Source organism: Puma concolor, chromosome B3, assembly GCF_028749965.1.
Source record: "Puma concolor isolate L17-30 chromosome B3, mPumCon1.1.hap2, whole genome shotgun sequence".
Lineage (NCBI taxonomy): Eukaryota > Metazoa > Chordata > Mammalia > Carnivora > Felidae > Puma > Puma concolor.
Genome location: NC_141672.1, coordinates 116,889,642 through 116,914,688, shown reverse-complemented (window position 1 = coordinate 116,914,688; position 25,047 = coordinate 116,889,642). Strand labels below are relative to the sequence as shown.

The 25,047-nt window shown below is 52.4% G+C and overlaps 1 protein-coding gene across 2 annotated transcripts in view; it reads right to left on the bottom strand.

The window, feature by feature from the left end:
* Window positions 1–21,307, bottom strand: part of CD276 (CD276 molecule) — a 28,073-nt gene extending 6,766 nt beyond the window's left edge. Inside the window, exons 1-6 of one of the 2 annotated variants that reach the window (XM_086711184.1) lie at window positions 21,136–21,307; window positions 7,603–7,741; window positions 4,494–4,832; window positions 3,975–4,289; window positions 3,022–3,360; window positions 2,519–2,815 (exon numbers count right to left, since the gene is read on the bottom strand). In XM_086711184.1, coding sequence (XP_086567310.1) covers window positions 2,519–2,815; window positions 3,022–3,360; window positions 3,975–4,289; window positions 4,494–4,832; window positions 7,603–7,687 — 1,375 coding nt within the window. In that variant the 5' untranslated portion in view covers window positions 7,688–7,741; window positions 21,136–21,307. Of the gene's footprint in view, window positions 1–2,518; window positions 2,816–3,021; window positions 3,361–3,974; window positions 4,290–4,493; window positions 4,833–7,602; window positions 7,742–20,872; window positions 21,066–21,135 lie in introns of those variants that run through there. The other variant, XM_086711183.1, reaches the window with a different exon arrangement.
* Between the last annotated feature and the right edge of the window lie 3,740 nt (window positions 21,308–25,047).

Sequence of the window (25,047 nt, the reverse complement as noted above, 5' to 3'; positions counted from 1 at the left end):
CGCCCCATCCTACAGATCAGGAGTCGGCAAATCACGGTCTGCCAGCCAGATCTGGCCTGTGGTCTGTGTTTGTACAGGCTGTGGGCTAATAATAGTTTTTATATTTGCAAAGGGTTACAAAAAAAGAAACAGGAGGCGCAGAAGGGGAAGGAAAAGCAGCAGCAGCAGCAGCAACAGAGACTGTACGTGGCCCACAAAGCCTAAAATATTTACTATCCAGCCCTTTACAGAAAGTGTTGGGGGAGCCCTGCACATAGATGGGGGTGGGAACTGAGGGTGCCCAGTGAGGGTTCTGGGTTTACCCAAGAGGAGGAGACTTGCCAGGGGAATGTTTCTGGGAAGCGTGGGGGCCCTCCTGTGAGCTATCTCGCAGCAGAGGGAAGGGCTTGAGGCGCCCGCACCTGGGTCAGCCCCAGCAGCTGTTCTGAGCATGCCAGCCATCCGCCCAGGCCCTGGGCCCGTGCTGGGTCCTGGGCAGAAGCCTTGGGGACATCAAATCTAACAAAAGACAGAGCTGCTTTCCTCTGGTCTCTGGAGACCCGGAGCGCCCAGGGCATCGGCAGTCTTGGGGGGCCAGCTGGTTCTGCAGAAGTCACCGTCGTTGCAAAGAGCCGTGCCAGGAGGACCTTCAGCGAGCAGAGGCCCTGGCAGGGACACAGGCATGTGCAGATGTTCCCTTTGGCCGGCATGGCTGGCAGAGCTGACACTCAGGACATTGCAAGCAAAGGGACACATCACCCAGGAGAGCAGGAGAGGGCAGCAGCTGACATGCAGGGCCAGGAAGGCTAGTCCACGAAGCCTGGGAAGGAAACCCCTGGGGATCCTCAGCGGGGCTCCTGTAGCAAAGGAGGGCACAGAGCCACAGAAATACCAAGGAGGGGGGAGGACCCCTTTCTACGTTCACCCCCTGACTGGTGTCAGTGCCTAGAACACAGGTCAGACATGCCCTCACTCAAACCGTAAATAGCAGGGCTCAGACCTGGGTGTTGAGGTTCCATTTCCAGTGCTTGCTCCATAAAGCCCCCTCCATGCACAGCACATTCGACTTCACTAACCTCCAGCAGGTGTGGGAGAGACCAGGCTGGAGGACTGACAGCCTGAATCCCAGAATGTTTTACAAGGCACAAAGCTGCCTGAAGTGAATTACAGGCCAAGGGCTCCAAAGTAGGCCAGACCTGCTCTTACAAAACCAGGAGGCTGGGTGGTGGGGAGAAGAGAAAATTAGGCTGAGAGGCTAAAGGTTGGATTCTGGTCCTGGCTCATCTGCTCACCGAAGGATGCTGGAGTCAAGGGCCACAGACCCCATGGATGAGTTTAGAGGGGCCATGCACCCTCTAAACGTCAATGCAAACTATTGTGTTTATCATGTATCCAATTTTCAAAGAGGTGCCTGGCCCCCCCAAATAGAGCCACTTTGCCGGTCTGTAGACTTGGGAAAGTTCTCTCTCCTCGCTGGGCTTTGGTTTCCTCATCTCTGAAATAAAAGCACTCTCAATGTTACCTACTAAAGTTTAAAATAAAGGTTTTTTTCCCCCTCCTAGGTGGGCTAAGCATTCTCCCTACAGTTCCACTTACACCCATAGACTCTTTCTGCACAGCGTGGCAAATATCCAGTTCAACCCAGTGTGCCAATTATCACAAAGCCCACCAATCCTTCAAGACCCTCTCAACTCCTGCCTGTCCCTGGAGACCTCTCCTGACTGCTCCAGCCCATTCTGACTCCTGACTCCTTTCTCAGAAAGCTTCACTTTCTCCGTTGACCTCACTCTACCCGGTATTTCTTATCCTCTCTGGAAACACACCAGGCAAGGGAAAGTCATGGGAAGGGAAAAGAGGACAACTAGACAGACAGAACCTGCTATCCTGACACCAGAGTATGTGGGGAGGCCCCCCCTTCACACCCCGAGACACAAGGAGCACCCACTGATGTGGACACTACAGGAAGGGAGGGTGTTTGGGCTCGGACCCCAAACAAAACCCCAACCAGATAGAGGGAATCCCCAAGAGGGCGGCATCAATCTGGTGTTTGACCACATGGGGGCAGCAGAGATTTCCGCCCCACCCACAACTGCTGCCTGGGTTGAGAGCTCCCGTGTGCATGAGCTGCCACGGATGGGGTGTGGGGGACTGACCACCTGGACAGGCCCAGGTGTCCCTCAGGGCCTCAGATCACAGCAACACCTTCCCATCGCCCTGCCTCACTATGCCTTGTGTCTGCTCTGGGGCTCCCACTCACACCTCCAGATTCCAGGCAGCTACGCCCTCCCCCGTGTAAGAAGCACAAGTACCACCTAAGGCGTTCTTAGGAGGGCGAATATTACAAATGGCTTTTATCAGCTCGTTAAAGAAAGTCCCCTAAGGACTTCTTGGTGAAGAATTTGAGACAGCTGAAATGTACGAGAATGTTTTTAAAAAGGCTTCTGACCACCCAAACCTACCTAAATTGCAGCTCTCAATCTAGAAAAAAAGGCAGCGCCTTCCTCCGTCCTCCCCATCTGTTCATCTGCCCACTACCTACCTGTGATGGTGACGGAGCCATGAGCGTCCTGCTGCAGCACAGGGTTGCGCACCAGGCAGCTGTAGGTGCCATTGGCGCCCAGCACCACCCTCAGGACACTCCGCACGTCGAATAAGCCCTGCTCATTGGCCATCTGCGACGTGGTCACGTTGCCGGTCAGGGGCGCACCCTGCCCGTCCTGCCAGAACACCTCGGCCTCCGGATAGCCCCGGTAGCTGGAGCACGTGATGGTCACCATGTCCCCGGGCCGCAGGTCCTTGTTGGGCTCCAGGGTCATGCTGGGCTTCGAGTAAGGAGCTGGAGTGGGGCAGAGGGTAGAGCGCAGAGGTCGAGGTAAGGCAAGGATGGGGGTGGGGGTCCGCGGTGCAGGATAGGGCACCTGGAGGAACAGGGGTCATTAATGGGGCTTGAGTTATGCATGGGGTTCGTGATGGCACAAGAGGTAAGGGGCGGCGGGAAGTGAGGCGTGCATCCAGGGGAGGGCGCCCCCTCCCGGCGCTCACCCGCCACCTGCAGGCTGACTGCAGCGCTGCCGAAGTCCCGGATGCTCACAAAGCAGGTGAAGCTGCCCTCATCAGCTACCCGCACTCGCTGCAGCCTCAGGGACGCGTTGCCCTGCGCCAGCAGGTCGGGGAAGAGCGCGGTGCGGTTGGCATAGGCGCTGCCCTGGTCCCGGCCCTCGGAGAAGCTGTGCACCAGCTGTTTGGTGTCCGTCAGCTGCCAGATGAGGTTGAGCTGCGCCAGGCTGAAGCCGGGCTCGGGTGAGAAGGAGCAGCGCAGGGTGGCATCGGTGCCCACCAGGGCCACCACGGGGTCTTCGGGGACCTGGACCTCCACGGCGCCTGGGGGCGAGGTTGGGTAGGCGGTAAGGAGGGGCGGGGACAAGCCGGGGTACCAGCCCACAGCCTCACAGATCTCCTCCTCTATTAACTCCCAGTTCCTGGTCCATCTTCCCAGTTTCTTTCCAGACCCAAAAGCAGATTGAGTTTCCAGATTCCCAGACGTGGAGTCACCCTAATCTTATGACAAGAATCACAGCAGCTTGGCCTTGTCCTGATAATGCCTGTCCCCGGGGGCCAGTCCTAGGGCAGCATCCAACCCTAGCACAACCCCCCTCCCCTGAGATGGATCCGTTTCCCTCTCTTATCCGTACGCTCTCTGCTGAGATCTGAATGCTTCTCCATCCTTTCCAGAGGTTTCCTGAGCCTTGGAGTCAGGAAACCCGGAGAGCGGTAGAAGGCCTGTGGTCGTTGTCCTCACCCCCCACCACCAACGTGAGTTTCCCCACCTCCCCATCCTGTTTATCTTTCCTGTTATCATTACAAGAATGCCGCTGTTCTGGGAGACTGAAGACAGGGAGCGAGATTCAAATCCTGCAGCCCCTGCTGATAGGACCCAAACATCCCGCCCTCACTGGAGATTTAAGCAAACGAAACCCAAAACCAAAACCAAAAACCTGTGGGGCTTCTCTGGGGCGTGATGGTGACGGAGCCATGAGCGTCCTGCTGCAGCACAGGGTTGCGCACCAGGCAACTGTAGGTGCCATTGGCGCCCAGCACCACCCTCAGGACACTCCGCACGTCGAATAAGCCCTGCTCATTGGCCATCTGCGACGTGGTCACGTTGCCGGTCAGGGGCGCACCCTGCCCGTCCTGCCAGAACACCTCGGCCTCCGGATAGCCCCGGTAGCTGGAGCACGTGATGGTCACCATGTCCCCGGGCCGCAGGTCCTTGTTGGGCTCCAGGGTCATGCTGGGCTTCGAGTAAGGAGCTGGAGTGGGGCAGAAGGTAGAGGGCAGAGGTAGGTAAGGCAAGGATGGGGGTGGGGGTCCGCGGTGCAGGATAGGGCACCTGGAGGAACAGGGGTCATTAATGGGGCTTGAGTTATGCATGGGGTTCGTGATGGCACAAGAGGTAAGGGGCGGCGGGAAGTGAGGCGTGCATCCAGGGGAGGGCGCCCCCTCCCGGCGCTCACCCGCCACCTGCAGGCTGACTGCAGCGCTGCCGAAGTCCCGGATGCTCACAAAGCAGGTGAAGCTGCCCTCATCAGCTACCCGCACTCGCTGCAGCCTCAGGGACGCGTTGCCCTGCGCCAGCAGGTCGGGGAAGAGCGCGGTGCGGTTGGCATAGGCGCTGCCCTGGTCCCGGCCCTCGGAGAAGCTGTGCACCAGCTGTTTGGTGTCCGTCAGCTGCCAGATGAGGTTGAGCTGCGCCAGGCTGAAGCCGGGCTCGGGTGAGAAGGAGCAGCGCAGGGTGGCATCGGTGCCCACCAGGGCCACCACGGGGTCTTCGGGGACCTGGACCTCCAGTGCGCCTGGGGGCAGTGAGGAAAGGTGTGGACACTGGGAGCCTCCCTAGCTCTCCTGCAGCTTCCATGTTAACCCCAGGCCGGTCCAACCCTCCTTTAAGGCCTGAGACCCAAAGTAACTTTATTATCTGTGGTCCCCATTCAGTCAGCAAGACTATATAGTAAGCACCTACTATTTGTCAAACATAAGGGTTAGAAATGCAACAGAGAAGAAGACCAAGGTCACACCCTTACAGAGCTTACCTTTTAATGGGAGAGAGGGTCAAACTAAGACAAGTTCTCATTAGCCTGGGATTAGGAGTAGGAAAGCCGCAGGTCCTTGTTGCGCTCCTTGTTGGCTCATCCATACCCCGAAGGATTAGAGGTGGTAGCTTTTCAAAAATTTGACAGGTACTTTATACCTGTCTGAGCTAGCCGCATTTTCTCATAAGTATATATTATCTTTATTAATCAGAAAGGAGAGTGTATATCAAATGTTAATAGTGGTTTTCTCTCGGGCACCTGGGTGGCTCAGTCGGTTGAGTGTCTGACTTCAGCTCAGGTCATGATCTCGAGGTTTGTGGGTTCGAGCCCTGCCTTGGGCTCCGTGCTGACAGCTTGGAGCCTGGAGCCTGCTTCAGATTCTGAGTCTCCTTCTCTCTCCGCCCCTCCCCCACTTGTGCTTTGTCTCTCTCTGTCTCTCAAAAATAAATGTAAAGAAAAATTTTTAAATTTTTTTTTTCAACGTTTTATTTATTTGGGACAGAGAGAGACAGAGCATGAACGGGGGAGGGGCAGAGAGAGAGGGAGACACAGAATCAGAAACAGGCTCCAAGCTCTGAGCCATCAGCCCAGAGCCTGACGCGGGGCTCGAACTCACGGACCGTGAGATCGTGACCTGGCTGAAGTCGGACGCTTAACCGACTGCGCCACCCAGGCGCCCCAAGAAAAATTTTTAAGTAGTGGTTTTCTCTGGATGAGAAAGGATAACAAGTACTTTTTCATTGTTTTTTTTTTTTCCTAAAAAAACATGATTAGCTTTTATACTGGAAAGAAAGAATGCCCATACCTTTCGAGGTGGTGGTGAGTCACATTCTCACTAAAAGGATATTAAGTTGAGATTTAAAGGGAATGAAAAAGAGCTTGATATACAAAAAGCTAGTGTCAGGGCGCCTGGGTGACTCGGTCAATTGGGCATCCGACCCTTGAAGTCGGCTCAGGTCATGATCTCACGGTTCGTGGGTTCAAGCCCCAAGTCTGGCTCTGGGCTCACAGTGTGGAGCCTGCTTGGGATCTTCTGTTTCCCTCTCTCTCTGTCCTTCCCCTGCGCATGACCTCTCTCTCTCTCCCTCTCTCTCAAAAATAAATACATGAACATTTAAAAAAAAAAAAAAAAGAGCTATTGTAAGTGTGTTCCAGCCAGACAGAACAGTGGGTACGGAGGCTCTGAGGCAAGATTCAGCTCCCTATGTGAAAATATCAGGTAGCTGTCCGGTGTGGCAGGAGAGTCTGGATGGGAGAGCTTTGTAAGACCAGTAAAGAATTTAGGTTTGCTACATGTAATGGGAAGTCACGGGGTGGCAGGGAAGGTGTTAATCAGCATAATCTGGCTATAATAATGCTTACAACTCACTCTGGCTCCTCTGTCGAGAACGGACTATTTCAGTGGTCCTTGTAAGACGGACACCAGCGAAGCAGGCACGCTCAAAAAGTGTGAGGATCAAGGAGTCATGCCCCAAGGCTGACTGGGATATAGCACCCATTAAAGGTTTCTTGCATTTAGAAAAATAACACTTTACGGTTAGTATTTTTATTGCGAATTATACACAGGGCGAGGGGATCATAATCTTTGTAGTGTGTAGAGACCTCTCAAGGTCTTAACCTGGCCCTGGATCTCTTGCTGCAATCCCAGCCCCAGGCCAGCTCTCCAACTGGTGTCCCGTGGAAGGGGCATTTGGGGATGAAACCTGAGGAATCACCCAGATAAAGCTCTTTCTCTAAAGAAATCAGAGCAGCCGGGACCACAGAGTTGTTTCCTCTTTATGACCAGCAGGTGGCACGAGACACTCAGCTTTGTCTTCCCCTATGGCGGAAGGAGGCAGTCTCTCCCTGTGCCAGAGGCTAAGGATTTCAAATCTGAGGATGTGGTTATTAAAAGTAATGCCATTGTTGAATGCTGACTCTGTGCCAAGAGCCGTGTGGGAAGATTTACATCATTTATTCAACGTGGTGACTGAGCACCTACCGTGTGGCTGCACCAATCCCGGCCCTGGGGATAGACTTTGCTCTTTGAGCAGAGCAGGCAATAAGCAGGTAAACCTATAACATGTCAGGTGGAGGAAAAGGCTGGGAAGAAGCATGCCGCAGTTGAGGACAGGGAGAGATGATGTGCTATTTCACACAAGGTAGCCAAGAAAGCTTTGCAGAGGAGGTGACATAGGAGCAAAGACCTGAACAAAATAAAGGATCAAGTCGTGCAAATGTCTGGGGACAGAAAATTCCAGCCAGAGGGAACAGTACATGCAAAGGCCCTCAGGAGGGAACAAACACACACTGCGTGCTCAAGAAACACGTTAGTGCTCACATCACCGGTTTACAGAAAAGGAGACAGGCCAACAAATGCAAAGTAAGTTGCCCATTGAATCCCAGGGATGGAAAGGCGTGTGGCCAGGGCACAGGGGAGATTGGGAGGACGTTCGCCAAAACCCTCCCCATCCCTGCTAGACAGAGGCTTAGAAGAAGCCCTGGTGGGTGTGGGCACCCTCCCCCCATCCGGTCCCCACTCTGCTCCCCTCACCTGTGACGCAGACCCACAGCACTGCCAGGGCTGTGGCCAAACGCACACGCACACCCACACCCGCGCTGGCCCAGCGACACAGCATCTTCCTGAGAGGCAGCTGACAGCTGGGCTCTCCGTAGTGGAAGGCTGCCCCTGCCTGCGAGGAAGAGGAAGTGAGGTCTTTGTCTCCAACCAACGGTCCTCCCCCAGGCCCTCCCTCACCTCACGCCCCCTGGACCTGGAAGCTCCTGGAAGGCTTCGATTGCCCATTGGCAGGTCCTCCCTCCACACCCTACAAGGCTCCCCACTTGAGGGATTTTTTGAGAGATGCTGGCAAGAGGGCACTCACTGAGTCACTGGGGAGGCTAGACCAGGGTACATGGGGGCAGCTGGGACCCACCGTTTCAGAACTAAGATGTTGGTATGAACTATCAGGAAGACAGGCAAGGTGGCAAGTAGAGGCAAGGCTGGCCGGCCCAGGGCAAGAATGTGCACAAATCAGTTTGGCTCAGTTTGGCTCTAGACAACAGCTGGTGGGGAGAGTAAGGGCTGAGGCTGGAGCCAGACATAGAGATAAGCTGAAAGTTCTGAAATTTATCCTGAAGGCAACTGGGAGCCACGGAAGGTTCTGGAACAGGAGAAAGGATATGGTCAGAGCTGTGCTCCATAAAAATGACGCTGATAGCATGTACAGGATAAATGAGAAGAGATAAAGCAGGTCTGGGTGAAAACAACAGCAGTGGAGGACGTGGGGAGAGAGGAAGGGAGCCGGAAGGGAGCCGTCAGAGCGGCCACAGTTTTGAGCCCGGTGAGCAGGCGAGACGGTCGCTGAGACAGAACATGGAGGCATCCGCTGTATGGTGTGTGAAGTTAGCAATGTTTGTGCAGAAACTTCAGGGGAGAGTTCTAGGAGGCAGCTGGTGTAAGCACAGGGGGCCCAAGAGAGAGCATATTTGCTAGTTTGGCGCTCTTTACTGAGTTACTGAGACCAATCGGAAATGGAAGAGGCCAGGCCTGGGGTGGACCCCAGAGGCTGAAGTCAGGACTGAGTGCGAGGTATGTGTGTGGTCACAGGTGAGTCCTGAGCCAGAGACGCCCAGACCTCCCTGGGCCCAGCCGTGCTCCCAATCCTGGCTGCCCCCCACGGTGTCTGACTTGGGCAGGCCGTACCCACCTCTACCCTGTCCCATAGCTGCTGCCTGATTGTTCATGCCACGTCCTATGGAGCCACATAACGAGTGTGGATTCGGTCTATCCAACACTGTTCAACAGGAACACAAACGATTTCACATTCTCACGACCACCCAGGGAGAGGGGGGAGTTGACTCGGTCCCATTTTGCAAGAGAAAAAAATAAATAAATAAAGCCCATACAAGTGAGGGGACTTTGTTAGTGTGATATAATTTGCCAGTGAGCACAGATGAGGAGGGTCCGGGTGCCCAGCCTCCTGCCACACCTTTCTGCCTCTCCCAAGGAGCAAATCTCACCCACAGCTGTCAGCATCATGCGGTCACAAGGGACCTGGCCTCAGGCCTTCCAGTCCCAGCCAAGCACCTCCCCCCCCCACCCTTCCCCCCCAACACACACCAGGCAGCTGGGCTGAGGGAGTCCCTCAGCCAAACCGGGTGCATCCTGCCCCCCCCCCCCCCACCCCAGCTGTCCACAGCGGGGAAGCCCTGAGCAGCCACTTCCTTCCCAGACACTTCCGGTCCAAACCTGGCAGCCTCAAAGCCTCGCCGCCTGCTGAGTCAGCAGCCTTCTCGCTCATTCATAAAGGCACCCTTGGCGGGCACCACATCCTGCTGACAAGGGCAACCACTGGCCACAGGAAAAGCTAGCAGGCAGCGGCCTCCCGCACTGCTCCCCACCCCCACCCCCAAGGAAGAACCAGGGACTAAGGATTAAGAAGCTTCCAGATGCCAAGGCTCCCTTCCTCTCTTTTACCCCCAGACAAAACCAAGGCCTATCTGTTCTTCCCAGGCCAGCTCCCTCTCTGTTTATGCCTGCCACTCCCACCCTGACTCATGGGGTCAGCACTCCTCTGACCCACCTGTGCCCTTCCTCACTGGCCCTGCTATCTCTGCTCTGCCCCCACCAACCTCATTGTCTACGACGTCTGCTCTCAGGACCTAAGACAGGAATCTGCTCACATCCTTGCCCATGCTCAAGAACCTTTCATGGCTCCCCACTTACCACTGAAATAAAGCCACTTTGCTCTGCCTGGCACTCAACACCTTTCTTATGAAGTCTCCAGACATTAAGCCAGGGTCTCTTGGGAATGCCTGCCATTCCTGGGTAGGGGAGGTCAGGGAGCACCTCTTTCCTAATCAGACCTATCAGAGCTCTCCAAGGGCCAAGCTGTCCTTCACTCCAGAGGGAGAATGAGAGGCTTTCCAGGGGTGGGCATTGGGCTTGCCCACCTTGATTACCTGCCTAGATTCTGAGCCCAGGGAAGTTCCCACCCTCATGGTTTACCCTCGGGAAAAGCCTGACGACAGTCTAAAACCAAGATGACCTGAGAATTCCACAGCACCAAGAGCCTCCTACCCCAACAGCTGGGCCCCTAGGGGCTGAGGGCCTGAGGGAGAAATGCATCTCTGAGACAAGGTGCCACACAGGGAATGGGGGCTTGGCCTGGGAACAGAAAGCCAATCACCGCCCATTGGGAGAGACGGCTGCCCCTGTATCAGAGCCTCATGGAGACGCACAGATCGCATGCTGCATTTGCACAGCCCTGCCCACCTTCTCTACAAAGGGGAATTCTCATCCCCTGGCAGGACGGGCCCTGGAGTCAGCATGCGCCACCCCTCCCCATGAGTCACCAGCCAGCCCTCCCTCCTCCTCTTCCTTGATCCCAGTCTCAGCCCAGTGTGGGAACTCCAAGGAGCCCTGCCAGGAAAGAACACAGAGTGCCTTGGCTTTCCCGGAGAAGCAGGACTGAGGGGACCAGCCCACCCTTGGCCTGACAGTACAGCAAGTTCATCCAACCCCAGCAGAGGTGTGGCCACAGGGAATCTCCCAAGAGAGGACCCAAGATATGTCCCCATTAAGCCAAAACCAAAAACAAGATACCCCGAACCTAGGGATGCTCAAGAGGAACTCCTTGCCCCCACTATGACCACCCCATACTCTCTTAACCCCCTGCCTCCTCCCAATCTCTGCAGGGGCCACTTGGACAATGCTTCCCACCAAGAGGGCAAGAAGAGTCAAACCGCATAACTAGTGTCAATCTGTGCTAACCAGCATAGCACAGAGGCAGAGCGTCTGAAAACAGCAGTTTAGCACCTGGATCAAGCTATGCCTGAAGCACACCTAGACTGCCCAGATACTTGAGTCATTCTTTTTTTTTTTTTTTTTTTCACTCAAGCTACTTTCAGCTAAGTTTTTATTGTCTGCATTTGAAGGACTCCTTGAATATACATTCATTTGTATATTCAGTAGTGCATTTAACCACTCACTGAGTACCTGGTAGGCAGGCCTACCAGATCTGGGGACAGAGAGATGACTAAGCTGTGTCTGTCCTCAAGGAGCCTGCATTCCAATAGGGAAGTGCATGTAAATCACTGCACTTCAATATAGTATATTATTTAAGACACTGTAAGAACTACTTGGAAGCACCTCAGAGACATAATAACCCTAAAGGTGAGTCCTGAAAAATGACGAGCAGCCCCGCAGGTAGACAGGCTGGGAAGGGTAGCTCCTCCCCAGCCCCAAGTGACCTGTCCTCCTGGCACTGCCTATGTGCCCAGATCCCTTTGAAATAGTAGGAAATGGGTTCCAAGTTCGGCGTTCTGCTCTCAGCTCTGACACTGCTGTGCAGTTTTTAACAGATGACTTCCCTTGTCTAAATTCAGTATTCCTATGTATAAAAGAGATGCTTTGCTGGCACCGCCTGGGGGGCTCAGTTGGCAGAGCATCCAATTCTTGACTTCAGCTCAGGTCATGATCTCGCGGTTCGTGGGATTGAGCCCCATGTCGGGCTCTGCGAGGACAGCACAGAGCCTGCTTGGGATTCTCTCTCCCTCTCTCTATGCCCCTTACCACATGCATACCCTCTCTCTTCTCTCTCTCTCTTAAAAGGAATAAATAACCTTAAAAACAAAGTACGACAAATGCTTTGCTGGACCCTCGTGGAACTTGATCAGTACGTTAAACTTGCATGTACCGTATCCTTGAGGTATAGCCAGTTTAGTTAACTACCACGCAGGTCACATTGAAATGTACAAAATGACTGCAGTGGAAACCACCAGTTTCCCCCTATACCACTCTCCTTCTCTGTAGAATTTTGAATTAGGCACATGGCCACTCAGCTAAAGACTACAGAGCCCAGCCTGCCTTGCAGGGGAAACGTGTGTCCGTGTGACCATCTTCCGGCTAACAGGGTAAGAGAGGAACTGATGTGTGCAACGTCTGGGTCATACCCTTAAACAGGGGGCGCATACCCTCTCTTTTCTCCTCCCCTTTCCCACTAGCTGAAACAGCTGGGGTGGCCATCTGAGGCCACGCTGCCAAAGGCAACGCTCTGGAGGCTTCAGAACAGCAAGACGCAAGGCCCCCTGAGGGGCTGCAGTATCAGCCCTGGACATACCCGGACTGTCACATGGGTGAGAATAAGCATCTACTCTAGCGTCACTGTTATTTTGGGTCTTTCTTAACAGCATCTGAAGTGACTAATTTAAGGAGCCATCCCTCCCCTCCTTTCCATCCTTCTCTCCCAGCTCTTCCCACCCCATGAAAATTGCCACTGCTCAGAGCAGCAAAAGGAAACCACGTCTAAAATAGGTGTTTCAAAATACGAACTGGACACTGTGTCATTTCAGTCACTTAATGATGCCTGGGCCCAGCTCAGGAGATATTTCAAGGGTAGATGTGACCTGGCTTGGGGATTGTTTGTATGGGAAGGAGGGGCTGAAAGAGGCAAGGACATCCTGAAGGCTTGAACAAATGGGCACATGTGCGTACCCATCGTAAGATGGGGAGACCTGGAAATGAAGCATGTTTAAGAGGAAGCTTCCCACTGGGCTTGAGCTACAGGTCATCCGTGCCAAATGTCACATGGACTCCTGGACACACAGAGCTGGAACTCAGAACAGGACAGGGAGATACCCACGCGCTCATAGGGATGGGAGCCAAAGTTGGGATCGTTGAAGAAGATTTTGGAAAGAGAACAGGTCCCCCAACAAATTCTGGAGAAACTGCAGAAGTTAATGGTCAGGTATCAGAACAGGGAACCTCTCTCTGGCCACCCTCATGACCCATTTGCCCCCTCCAGTGATGGGCACCCACTACCTCCCAAAGAAGTCCGCTGGTTTGGGGGCAGCTGTCACTGGTAGAAAGCTCTGCCCTATCCTGAGCCCAAATCTGTCTCCCATACAGTCCTCCTTTGACCTTGTAGAACAAGTCTGCCTCCTCCCTGCAAGTTTTAGATCTTCTTCTCCCTTGACGAGCTCACACTGGGCAGCCATGCAATATTATTCACCAAGATGACCCAAAATAACAGAGGCCAAGTTGTGGCCAATGACCGGAAGCCATTTAGTCACATTGCTGCTGATTCTCATCTCTGCCATCCTCTTCTGACGGACTTGGGGAAGGGGTGGAACTTTATGGGATGTTTCATTCGGGTTCCCGTTACCTTTCAGCCAGCTAAGCTGAGTCCATCACTCCAACTGCCACGATCTTCTCTTTCAAATTGTGGCAAAATGTAAGGAACGTGAGGTTTACCAGTCTGACCATTTTGAATGTACAGTTCGGTGGTGTGAAATACAGTCACAGTGTTGTGTAACCATCGTGATCTTTTCAAGTACTGTTTTGACAGTTCCTGGTACGCAGAAAGCAATCGATAATTTTTTGGTGGATGAGAACAAGAAAAATGAACGTCACCCCCCCCCCCCAAAATTGCTCTCTTCTCCGTGCTTTTTTCCTCGTGTCATCAAGGTCCTCAGGAAGAGGACAGGAACAGGAAGACCCCGCAGCACTAGGTTCTGTCCCTGGATCAACGTCCATCCGCTATTCAGGGCTCTGAGATTAGGAGTCTTCCTACCCAGCTGCCCATCACATGTCCTATCCGCAAGGTGTCACTACTTCTGGCAAAGGACCGGTCAAATGCGGAGAACCAGGAAAAAAAAAAAAAAAGGCTCATTTGAAGAAGATGTACTCCTCTTCAAGTGCTCGATTAATGACTGGTTCCAGGATTTTGTCAGGGGTGAAGGACACGATCACCAATCTGTTGTTCCCATAATTGGCCTTCTCTCCCCTAAAACTGGCCATCTGCTCATCTCAGGCGTCCTGGCATTCACTTCTCCATTCATGCAACAAACATGAAGAAGTACTATGGGGGTGGAGGGTCCAGCAGTTCCCTGGAGGGGTGGGGAGGTTCCGAGGAGGAGACATTTCAGCAGTCTGGCAGCTTGAGCAAAGAGTGGGCCCCCACAGCACCCTCTGAGAAGACAGGGGCTCTGAGGAATGGCTGCCAGGAGATGGGGCAGGGGAGGTGGTCGGGGGGTGGTTAAGGATTGATTCTGTACGCTGTGGGAAACCGTAGAAGGCTATGACCCCCACCCCCTCTGTCTACTCCAGTTGTCCTGAAATCTCCCGGACAGCTACTCAGCTACCTTATCTCCAAGTTCACTCAGCACCAGGTCGGACAATCACAGGGGCCAGAAGATAAATCCATGTGAAGCAGATTATCACCTCCCCACCTGGCCTGAACACCTTCTTCACAGCTTCTGCAACTTCCTTCTTTGACAAAGAAACAAAATAGATACTGAGCAGACCTTCTCTGCCTTCAGTAGTCAGTCTTGATACTCTTTGTCACTTTCCTCCGCATCCTTCATTCTAGAGTGCTTCTCTCTTGTTCTACACTGGCTCCTTCTAATAACAAGGCTCCCCTGTCCTGCAGGAAACCTAGTCCATGTGGTGCTGGTGGGACTGACCCCCAGGGTGGGGCCTCAGCGGGTGTCCAGAACGGACTCATTGGAGAACCCTCAGTGATTGGCTCTGGAACAGGCCTATGAGCCAAACCACACCCCATCAGACTTCCCAGAGCTGTTCTGCTGGAGCTAGTGGAAAAGACTCTCTGTAAAGGTCCAGATAGTAAATATTTTAGGCTTTGCAGGCCATCTGATATCTGTCACAACTACTCAACTCTGCCATTGTACAGGGAAACAGTCATAGACAATGTATATATGAATGAGCAGAGCTGTGTTCCAACGGAACTTTATTTATGGACACCCAGATTTGAATTGCATGTAATTTTCATGAATCACATGATTTTTTTTTTTTCAACCATGACAAATGTAAAAACCATTCTTAGCTGTGGGCTATACAAAACAAGCAGCAGAAGATTTGGCCCACGGGCTGCAGTTTGTAGGAACTGGATTACAGATCCACTAGCTCCAGTCTCAAAGACGCCCAGCTAGCAGCAAAAATGGGAAACAGTGGGGAACTGGTACATTAATTATGGTGCATCTACGTAAGGGAATAGCACACAGCTTTTGAAAAGAATGTGTACTGATAAGGAAATAATTCCACGGCATATATCATGTCAATAAGGTATACTGTCAACTGTGTGATCTCATTTCTATATTAACAAATGGTCCCATGGTCGTCTCTCTCTGTGTCAATATCACCTATGTTTCAGTACAGGTCCTTCCTTCTCCAGCACTGAACCTCCTGGGGTTGGCTCCTAGGCCTTCTCCTCAAATCTCTCTACTATTTTTTCCTAGATGACTTCATCCACTCCCGTGGCTTTAAATATCATTTATATGCTGGCAACTTCCAGATTTTCTTCTCCAAGCCCACACCTCTCTCTCTGAGCTCCAACTGTCCCCTCAACATCTCTGTGCCAGTGACTCACCTTTAACCTGTCCCTCTTCAAACTGTTGATGTACCCCTCAAACCTGTTCCTCCCCAGCTCTTCCCACATGGGAAAGGCACCACTCTCCACTCTCTGCTCAAGCCAGAAACCTGAGTTTCTCTCACCTCGACAATCCATCACCAAGAACAACCATTCCTAACCCCAAAATATATTTTAGGGGTCGGCAAACTATGGCCTGAGCACCAGATCCAGCCCACTGCCTGGTTGGTCAGCTCACCAGTTAAGAAAGGGTTTACTTTCTTACGTGGTTGGAAATCAAAAGAATATCTCATGAGACACGGAAATCACACAAAATTCAAATTCCAGCGTCTGTAAATAAAGTTTCATTGGAACATAGCCACATTTCATTTACGTATTGTCTGTGGCTGCTTTTGCACTACAAACAGCAGAACAGAGTAGTTGCAATAGTCACAAAGCCTAAAATATTTACTTTCTGGCCCTTTGCAGAAAAAAAGTCTGCTGACTTTTCTGATAGTTTCACTCCTGTTTCTCTCCACCTGTGCGGTTCTCTCTGGTCTGCCAAGTCGTCATCATCTCTTGCCTGGATGACCACAAAAGCTTTTTCACTGGTCCCTCTACTTTCTCTCTCGTCTCCCCACCCAGTTGTATATTCCAGTCTTGACTCTGCACAGCAAACAGAATAACTGCTATAAAAACATAAATTGCATCAGGCCAACACGTTCAATATTTAATCAGCTCCTCCATGGCCCACAGAACCCTACCCGGTCCGGCCTTGCTCACCTCCCCAGCCTCACCTCCTCCCACCTGCCCCTCGCCACAGTGGCCTCTTCTACGCCCTATAACATGCATGACATAGGTAACATCTCTATCCTGAGAGTCACCTTGGCAGAAAAGCCAGGCAGAGATCTGCCACTCCAAGGAAATCCCTGTTACTCACTGCACAGCTTTCTTTTCCTCATGTCATACTAGAACCTCCCTGAGAAGAAACAGCATCTGCTCTATTGACTATTGTATCCTTAATTCTAGCAAAGTCCCGGCACATAATGAGTGCTCAGTGCCTTGTTGAATAAATGAAGGAGTGCGTGTGTGTTTAGATAGATAGTAAGAGATGGATGTTTGTATGTGGGAAAAGGGTCTGGAAGTGTGACAGTGAACCCAACTCCGGGGCATGGGAATGAGGGTAAGCGTCTATGTGCACTTCTTGATATACTTCTGTAACTTTGACAATGAGCATGTAATTCCTTTGCAATTAACAAAAAGAAAACAGCAACTTCAAAGATTTCTATAGATTTTAGACCAGGTTCCATCACTCACTTGCTAGGCTCCCTAGGGCAAACCCATGTCTCTCCAGGTCTTTATCTCCTCAGTCCTCAAAGGAAGGTCCCACCACCATCCCGTGCTATAAGCTTGATCACAGGTTGGGCTGCTGTAGTCAGAAGAGACTTCATGGAAGAAGTGAGCCCTGGTGTTTAAGGAGATGCCTCTGGAGTCAGAGATACAGGTTTAAATCCAGACTCCACTTCCTAGTCATGAGACTTTCAGAAGACATCCTCTCTGAGGCTCATTTATAAAATAAAGATTATAAATTACCTTCTAGGATGATTATAGGACAGCCTGCGAATGGCCCCCCTGTTGACCTTCCCTTTTCCTGATAACCTGAGTCAGTTTGGGCCTTTTGTGTTGTTAAATGGAATCGTGAGGCCACCTTGTCTGCCCCAGGATACAGTTTGGGCTTAGGAGCAGGCAGCTCCCGGTTCAAATTCTGACTCAAAAGTTTTGCTAAACACATGATCAAGTATAAATGACTTAACCTCTTTGAGACTTGGTTCCACATCTCTAAAACAGGAGTCACAATCCCTACCCCACAAGGGCTGCTATGAGAATAAAATAAGACAATATACAGAAAGGACTTGGGAAAGCACCCAGCACCTACAAACAGCAGTAATAATTGTTATTGCTGTCACGATTATTGCCATAGGCATAAGGATAAGGCCTCCTGGACCCCCCGCACTGAGCATCACCCCCGCTCCCCAGCCAGGAGCTCTCTGTTGGATTATACATCAGGTCCCTGAGACCATTACTCCTTCTATGACCCCCTTTCCACCAAGAATCCCACCTGCACCCCAGCTCCAAAGCAGCAGACTCACAATCTGGTCCCATCTCTGTGGCTCATCCCTAGCGGTTCTCTCCCCCTTCCTCCTCCCAAATACAAGATCGCAGCACCAAGCATCATGGGCTCCAGCCCCTACTGCCCCTGCTGCTACCATATCCCCCAGTACAGGGCACAAACTCCAGTATCCCCTGAGGGAAGGCCCAGTCCCTGGGAGGCCATGTTGACTTTAGGGCAACCTGGGAGCCCAGAGATAGTATTTCTTCCTACTCCCGGGATCCCAATAAAAAATGCTTCTCATTCCCCACTCCTAGTGGGTTTCCCTCTGATACTCTCCCTATGCCTCAGGAAGGTCAGATGCCCAAAGGAATTAGGGGCGTGGACGAGGCATCCGTTCTCTGGACCACAAAGAGAATGAGAGGGAGAGTGGGAGCAGCTGGCAGGGAACACGAGTCAGAACTGGAGAGTGGAGGAAGGGCTCTGGAGGCACGAGAGTGCTGAGGACTAGGCCTCTGGAGAAGCAAGCACTCTCAGCAATGGCCCCGGCTAGGATACCCAGGTCAGGCCTGCTCTCTCCCCAGCCTCCCGAATGAGTCCCCTCTGCCTTGCCGTCGGGACCTTTAGCACGTCTTGCCAGACTCCAGAAGCAGGGGTAAAGCCTTTCCCTGCCTCCAGAGTGGCAGAAAGAACCTGTTCTAGGGACAGACAGCATTGCAGCTCCAGCATTTGCTAGCTGTGTGTCCTTGGACATGTGACTTCCCCTCTCTGGGCCTTGGCTTGCCCATGTATACAATACAGCTAATGATACCCTACTCCACAGGACTGATGTGATTCAATGAGATGATATCTACTAAACATCCAGAACAAACCTCCCCCCACCCCAAACCTGAAAACTCCATGTTCCTATCTGGAACTTCATACTGCAGGGGTGGCAAAACCAGGATGCGGCAGCCAAGGGTTGCATAAAAGCACATGTGCCCTCTCCCAAATGTTTGATCCGCTTGAGACCAAAGGAAATTTCTCAAGGATCACATCCACCAGTTCCCACCCTCTTATTTGCCCTAAGCCCAGACTATGCTTCCCCATTTGCTAGTGAACCTTCCTGTCACTCCTGGCCTGGGGTGTGGAAAAAAGCAATGAGAAGTGGACACCTCCACCCAGAGGATAAGCTCATGGGCAGTGACATCATCCTGCCTGCCCTTCTTCCCCCTCCCTTGACCCCATGACTCAGGTCCACAGCCTCAGGTCCCATGTGGTCATAATCCTGGAGGCTGCTTGGATTTGGATCATTTTCTTCACATTTAAAACCCCACACGTCCAACCAAGAACCAGCCAGCAGCAGGCCAGAGACTTGTTCTATAACACTGTCTAAGAATCTCCTTGGGTGCTGTGGAATCACAGCTCTATGATCACCCTGACAATCGGACCCCAAACGGTACTGCCCACCTCACTGTCAAGGCCAAATCCTGCCCCAAAGAATGAAGATTTATAACTCCAGACAAGACAAGACTACAGGTGAAGGGTGGAGGAATTCTCCCAGGAAGGCTTCGAAGTCACCCTCACCAGAGTAAGGACACAGCCTCCTCAGAAGGGACAACATTTCCATAAATGTCCTTTCCACAAACATTCAAGCACCCAACCTGGCTGTCAGGCATCGGAGCATCTCCAACATTCAGCCAACCTGCCTCCATTGGGTACCTGGTCAGACTGCAGAGGGCCAGGAACAGGACAGAAAAACAGGTCCCCAAATCCCAGCACTCATGCCCACCATCAGGCTTGCATTAACACAGGCTTCTCACCTCTAACAAGCCAAGCCCCCCAATGGTCTGAGTTCTTGCAGCACAGGAGTCTGGAGTAAATTGGAACGCTCACTGAAGGCAAGCAGGAGAAACCACTACTGATGTCACTGAAGAGAGGAAGAACTCCAAACATCAGTCATGGGACCAATAAAAGCATTGCTGAGGCCACTTGGTGCAAAGCTCACTCCTTCAAAAGTCCCCTTGCCCTACAACCCCTTAGCTCAAAAACCCACGTTCACAGCCCTGACCCAAAGTCAAGAAGAAAAATTTCACTGATGCCAGACGTGTCCTAATGTCAGACTATGATGTATGTAATATGAGACAGAAAGGGTTCCGTGCGCTCGATAGTTAAACATAAGTGTTAGTGCTAAAGCTTGAGAACTCCAGATATCAGAGAAATATACTCACCCCAAAATATTCCCATCCCCAAATGAGCTGGAAATATGAGCCATCGCTCATAGCCTACAGCCCCAGAGCCCTCCACCCCTCCCTGCCACTCAGATGGGCCCAACCCATCAGACAAGTTTCAACTACAATTTCAAGTTCAGACTTTAATTTCCCTCAGCCCCCAAAACTACAAGGAAGGCTGCACAGCATCAGATTTCCTAGGGATTTCTGGGAGGCCAGAGGGAATGAGAGGAAGTCAAACTAAATGAATAACTCTCTTAAAGACAGTACAGCTTCATTACGTTCTAATACAGAAGCTAACTTCTAAAGACGTGCGTGTAAAAAAGGACCTGGGGCCTTAATTTAATGATGAAATTGACTCATTACAATTATCCACATCCAATTTGAAGGTAAATAGCTTTTCTCAATTAAGTCAAACAAACCCTTTCCCTCTTCCCCCAATGTTTTCTGCTTTACTATTTTGCCTAACGTTTTCTTTCCCTCAGCGATAGATCCATCCATATCTGAGTCATCTGTCACGCATTTCTCATTAGGGAAGGTCTGGCTTAGAAATAAATCCCCTTTTCTGGCGGTTCACTGCCTTAGGCCACCAAACCTGCCAACTCCCTCCCTAAACAGCAACCGAGGGCCTTGGAATCTCCTTGGGAGATTCAACCCCCTCTCCTCTAGTGTGTCCCCACCCCGGTCCCCACCTTCCCGCCACCGAGTTCCCCAGCTCCTCTCCGCCCCACCTCACCCACCATCTCCTGGACACTTCCCGAGCCCAAATTGCCCGCCCCATCCCTGCTCCCTCGTGTTCGCCTCCCACCCCAACACCTATTCAACCTTTCACCCTGGTCAGCTGTCCCTACCGGTTCTCGGAATCTGTCCCCCTTGCTCCCGCTGCTGCCCGTGAAAGTCCTCTACTCGGTCCTTCAGGGCCAAGCAGAGTGGGGCTCCCTTCTCCACCCCTCCCCTCCCCGGCAGCTCTCCCTCCTCGGGGATGGGACTCGGTGTTTTTTTCTACAGGCCCGGGAGACCCCGCTTCCCTCCTAACTCCGGCTGGCTTCCCTGAGCCTTCCAGAATCAACACAGTGACAGATCTGTCCCCACGCCCCTGCACGCCCAGGGCCTCCGGTAATCACAAGCACCCACCAGCCTCCTCCAGGGCCTCCCGGGTGAGGGCAGGTCCCTCAGTGCCCCAGCCCCCTCGGCGGCGAGGTTGGGGCGGGGTTGGATTCCGGCGGCCCCCGCGCGTCGGGGGCCCAGAGCCGGGCTGCGCCGCGGACCCGAGGAGATGGCCGGGTGCGGGCGCCCGGCGAGGGAGGGCACGGCACGCGGTTCGGCGGCCCCGCACCGCTCGGCCGCAGACAAAGGCCGCCCCCGCCCGCACGGGCCCGCGCCACGCAAGCACTCACCGCGCCGCGCCGGCTCTCGGGACGCGGGGACGCGGGGACGCGGGGTGCGGGGGGGGGGGGGGGACGCGGGAACGCGGCAGAGCGCTGTCGAGTATCCTCCGCCGCGAGGCCGGGCCGGAGCTCGGGGTCGGGGGCGGCCCCGCGAGGCCGAGGGGCGGGGCGGGCTGGAGGAAGCCGCGGGCCCGGAAAGGCAGCCCGGGTGTGCCCCAGAGGCGGGATTGGCCCCGCGGCGGCGGGCCGGCAGAGGCCTGAGCCCTGAGCCCGCCCGCTGGGCAGGGCATCGGCCCGGACCCCGCCCCAGACCCCAGTCCTTACCCTGGAGTCCGGCCAGGGGGCGCTGGTTTGATCGTGCCCATCCCCCCGCCCTGTTCCCACACTCCCAAGATCCAACGTGTACTTTCTGCGAGAGGGGACAGGTGACTGCCCGCTGACTACCCCCACCCTCCAGACTGCTGGCGGCAGAGCCAGAACCCGGATCCCGCTGGCCGACCCCAGCCCCGTGTTCTCCCTATGCCCCGGGTTGGTACTGCGGCCTGGAAAGGGTTAACTCGACTGCGAGGAATTAAGAGCTGCAGGGAGCTCTCTATAAATACAGTGTCGTGGGCGCCTGAGCCAACCGCAGGGTAATTTCCACTGGGCTGGTTTTCCTCTTTTCCTCCCTCCCACCCACAGCCACCCGACCAGCCCTGCCCCCAGCCCCAGGCCAGGCTCCAACAGGGGGAGCAGCTCTGACACCCCCACCCCCAACACTTTGCCTGGGCTCTGTCCTTACAGGACCCAGCTCCAGCGTGGGAGGAGATTGGGGGGGGGGAGGGGGGTCAGGCCCTTGCCTTGGCGCATCCTGTCCCTGCACCTGTTCTCTGACCTGTTCTTCATCAGTTACAGACGGTAACACCTACAGTGTAGCCAGGTTTCTTTGGGCCAGAGTCTAGTCTACTAGCTTTCCTTGCTGGGCCTCTTTAGATCCTCACAGCAGCCCCACCAGGGGTAGATAATATCATCCCCGTTTTACAGATGAGAAACCTGAGGCTGGATGAAAGGACTCTAAACTTGTGCTTTCGCCAGGCCCACCATCAAGTGGCAGCAGCAAAAGGGGAAAGGGCTCAGGAAATATAAATGAATACATACGTGTCTCTGTGTGTCAGCCAGTGTTTTAAGTTCATTTACCATTTTATCTCATTTACTCTTCACGACTCAGTGAGGTGCATACCGCCATTATTATCGTCATTGTTACAAATAAAGAAATTAAGACACAAACAGATTAATAACTTACTAGAGGATAAGACTGTTAAGTGGAAAAACAGGATTTGTCTCCTTAAGTTTAAGTGCTGAATGCAAACTTAATTCTGTGTGTGTGTGTGTCTGTGTGTGTGTGTCAGTGGTGCATAGATATGTGTGTTTGTGAGCAATTCTGTATTGGAGTCTATGTGCACTTGTGTTTCTTAATATAAACTTGATAGCCAGTGTGTCTGTGTAACTGCTTCTAGGAATGCCGGCAGAGAGCAGGCATTCAAGACCTGGCCATCTGGTCCAGGGTCCTTGGAGGTCATCAGCCTCCCCGCCAACCCATGCTGCTCCCCCTGCCCTGTCAGGGCATGTCCAGCCTGGGCCTGGCCTCGTAGATATCAGGATGAGCAGCCCCCACCAAGCCCCACAATTTGGGGAGAAACATCCAAGGAACAGGTGTTGTCCCTAGGCTGAGAGCCAGGATCCCTGCAGCAGGACCCTGGAGGTGGCATTTGAACGAATCTAGAAGGTACTCTCCTTCCCTCTACCAAGATTCAACCCTGTGCCTTGTGCCCTGCAGGGGCGACACAGGTCCTGTCCCAGAGAACTCATAATTTGCAGACATATGACTCAGCCATGATGGACAGTGAAGGAATAGCACAGGGCAATTTATATTGGCATGGAACAGGGGGGAGACTTTTACCTTAATTGTTTGAGAGTTCAGGTCAAATGGGAAGGAAATGAGTATTGCCTCTCATTACTGGAAGCAGTGGCTTGAGAGGATGCTGATCCCCCTGAAAGGGTAAACAGCTAGGGCAGGGAATAGACAGAGTGTCTGCAGGACAGGCTCAGCTGAGACTCAGACACCTGGCCTTGACACAAACAGCCAGAGTGACCATCCCAGTGTACAGCAATCTCCTCAGTGCAGAGAGAATGTTTATTCTATGCCTACTCAAAAATACATCATTTCCCAGACTCCCTTGCAGCTAGGAGTAGCCACGTGACCCATTGCGGCCAATGAGATGGAAGTGAAACTCACTGGTTGGGGCTTGGGGAAAAACTTGTTAAAGGAACAGGCTTCTACTATGGAAAACAGCATGGTGGTTCCTCAAGAAACTAAAAATAGAATCACTGTGGGATCCAACAATCTCACTTCTGGGTATAAACCCAAAAGAATTGAAAGCAAGGTCTCGAAGAGATATTTGTATAACCATAGCAGCATTATTCACAATAACCAGAAAGTAGAAACAACTCAAGTTGTTTGAGTGGATAAATGAATAAATGAGTGGATAAATAAAATGTGGCAATATGTATAATGGAAAATTATTCAGCCTTGGCAAGGAAGGAAATTCTGATACACACCACAATGTGGATGAACCTTGAGGGCATTATACTAAGCCAACTAAGCCAGTCACAAGAAGACAGGGGCACCGGGGTGGCTCCGTCAGCTAAGCTTCAGACTTTGGCTCAGGTAAACATCTCACAGTTTGTGGTTCAAGCCCCCCTTTGGGCTCTGTGCTGACAGCTCAGAGCCTGGAACCTGCTTTGGATTCTCTCTCTCTCTCTCTCTCTCTCTCTCTCTCTCTCTCTCTCTCCCTCTCTCTCTCTCTCTCTCTCTCTCTCTGCCCCTCCACTGTTTGTGTTCTCTCTCTTTCAAAAATAAATAAACAAAAAAGACAAATACTGTATGATTCCACTTACATGAAATACCCACCCAATGTAGTCAAATTCATAGAGACAGAGAGTAGAAGGGTGGCTGCCAAGAGCTGGGGGAGGAGGGGATGGGGAGTTACTGTTTAGTGAATACAGAGTTTCAGTTTTACAAGATGAAAAGAGTTCTGGAGATTAGTTGCACAATAATGTGAATGTACATTACACTACTGAACTGTGCACTTAGAAATGGTTAAGATGATAAGTTTTCTCTCCTGTATATTTTACCACAATTAAATATATATATTTTAAGTTTATTTTGAGAGAGAGAGCACGCATGTGCACAGGGGAGAAGCAGAGAGAGAGAGAGAGAGAGAGAGAGAGAGAGAGAGAGAGGAGAAAGAGAAGCCCAAGCAGGGCTCTTCACCGTCAACACAGAGCCTGACTCAGGGCTCCCTCTCATGAACCGTGAGGTCATGACCTAAGCCTAAATCAAGAGTTGAACACTTAACTGACTCGACTGAACCACCCAGGTGCCCTACAATTAATTTTTTTAATGTTTATTTATTAGAGATAGTGCGCGCGCCCATGAGTAGGGGAGGGGCAGAGAGAGAGAGGGAGAGAGAATCCCAAGTACATTCTGCACTATCAGCACACAGCCCGACGTAGGGCTCAAACCCATGAACCATGAGATCATGACATGAGCCTAAATCAAGACTGGGATGCCGAACCGACTGAGCCACACAGGCGCCCCCAACAATTAAGTATTTTAAAAAATAATAAAAAGGAGCAAGCTCAGCTGGCATGTGCGTCTGCCTTTTGCCTTGTGTTCTTCTTTTTCTTTGTGCCTAAAGTGCAGACACAAAACCATTTGTAAAGCAGCCATCTTGCAACTATGAGGACAAGAGCTAAGGGTGGCTGAGGAGAAAGCCAGAAAAAGTCTGGTTCCTGAAGGCATTGTGGAGCTGTCACCCCAGGCTGGATTGCCTCCAGCCTTTGGCCTGCCCCCATTGCTCATTCAGGATTGACGAGAGC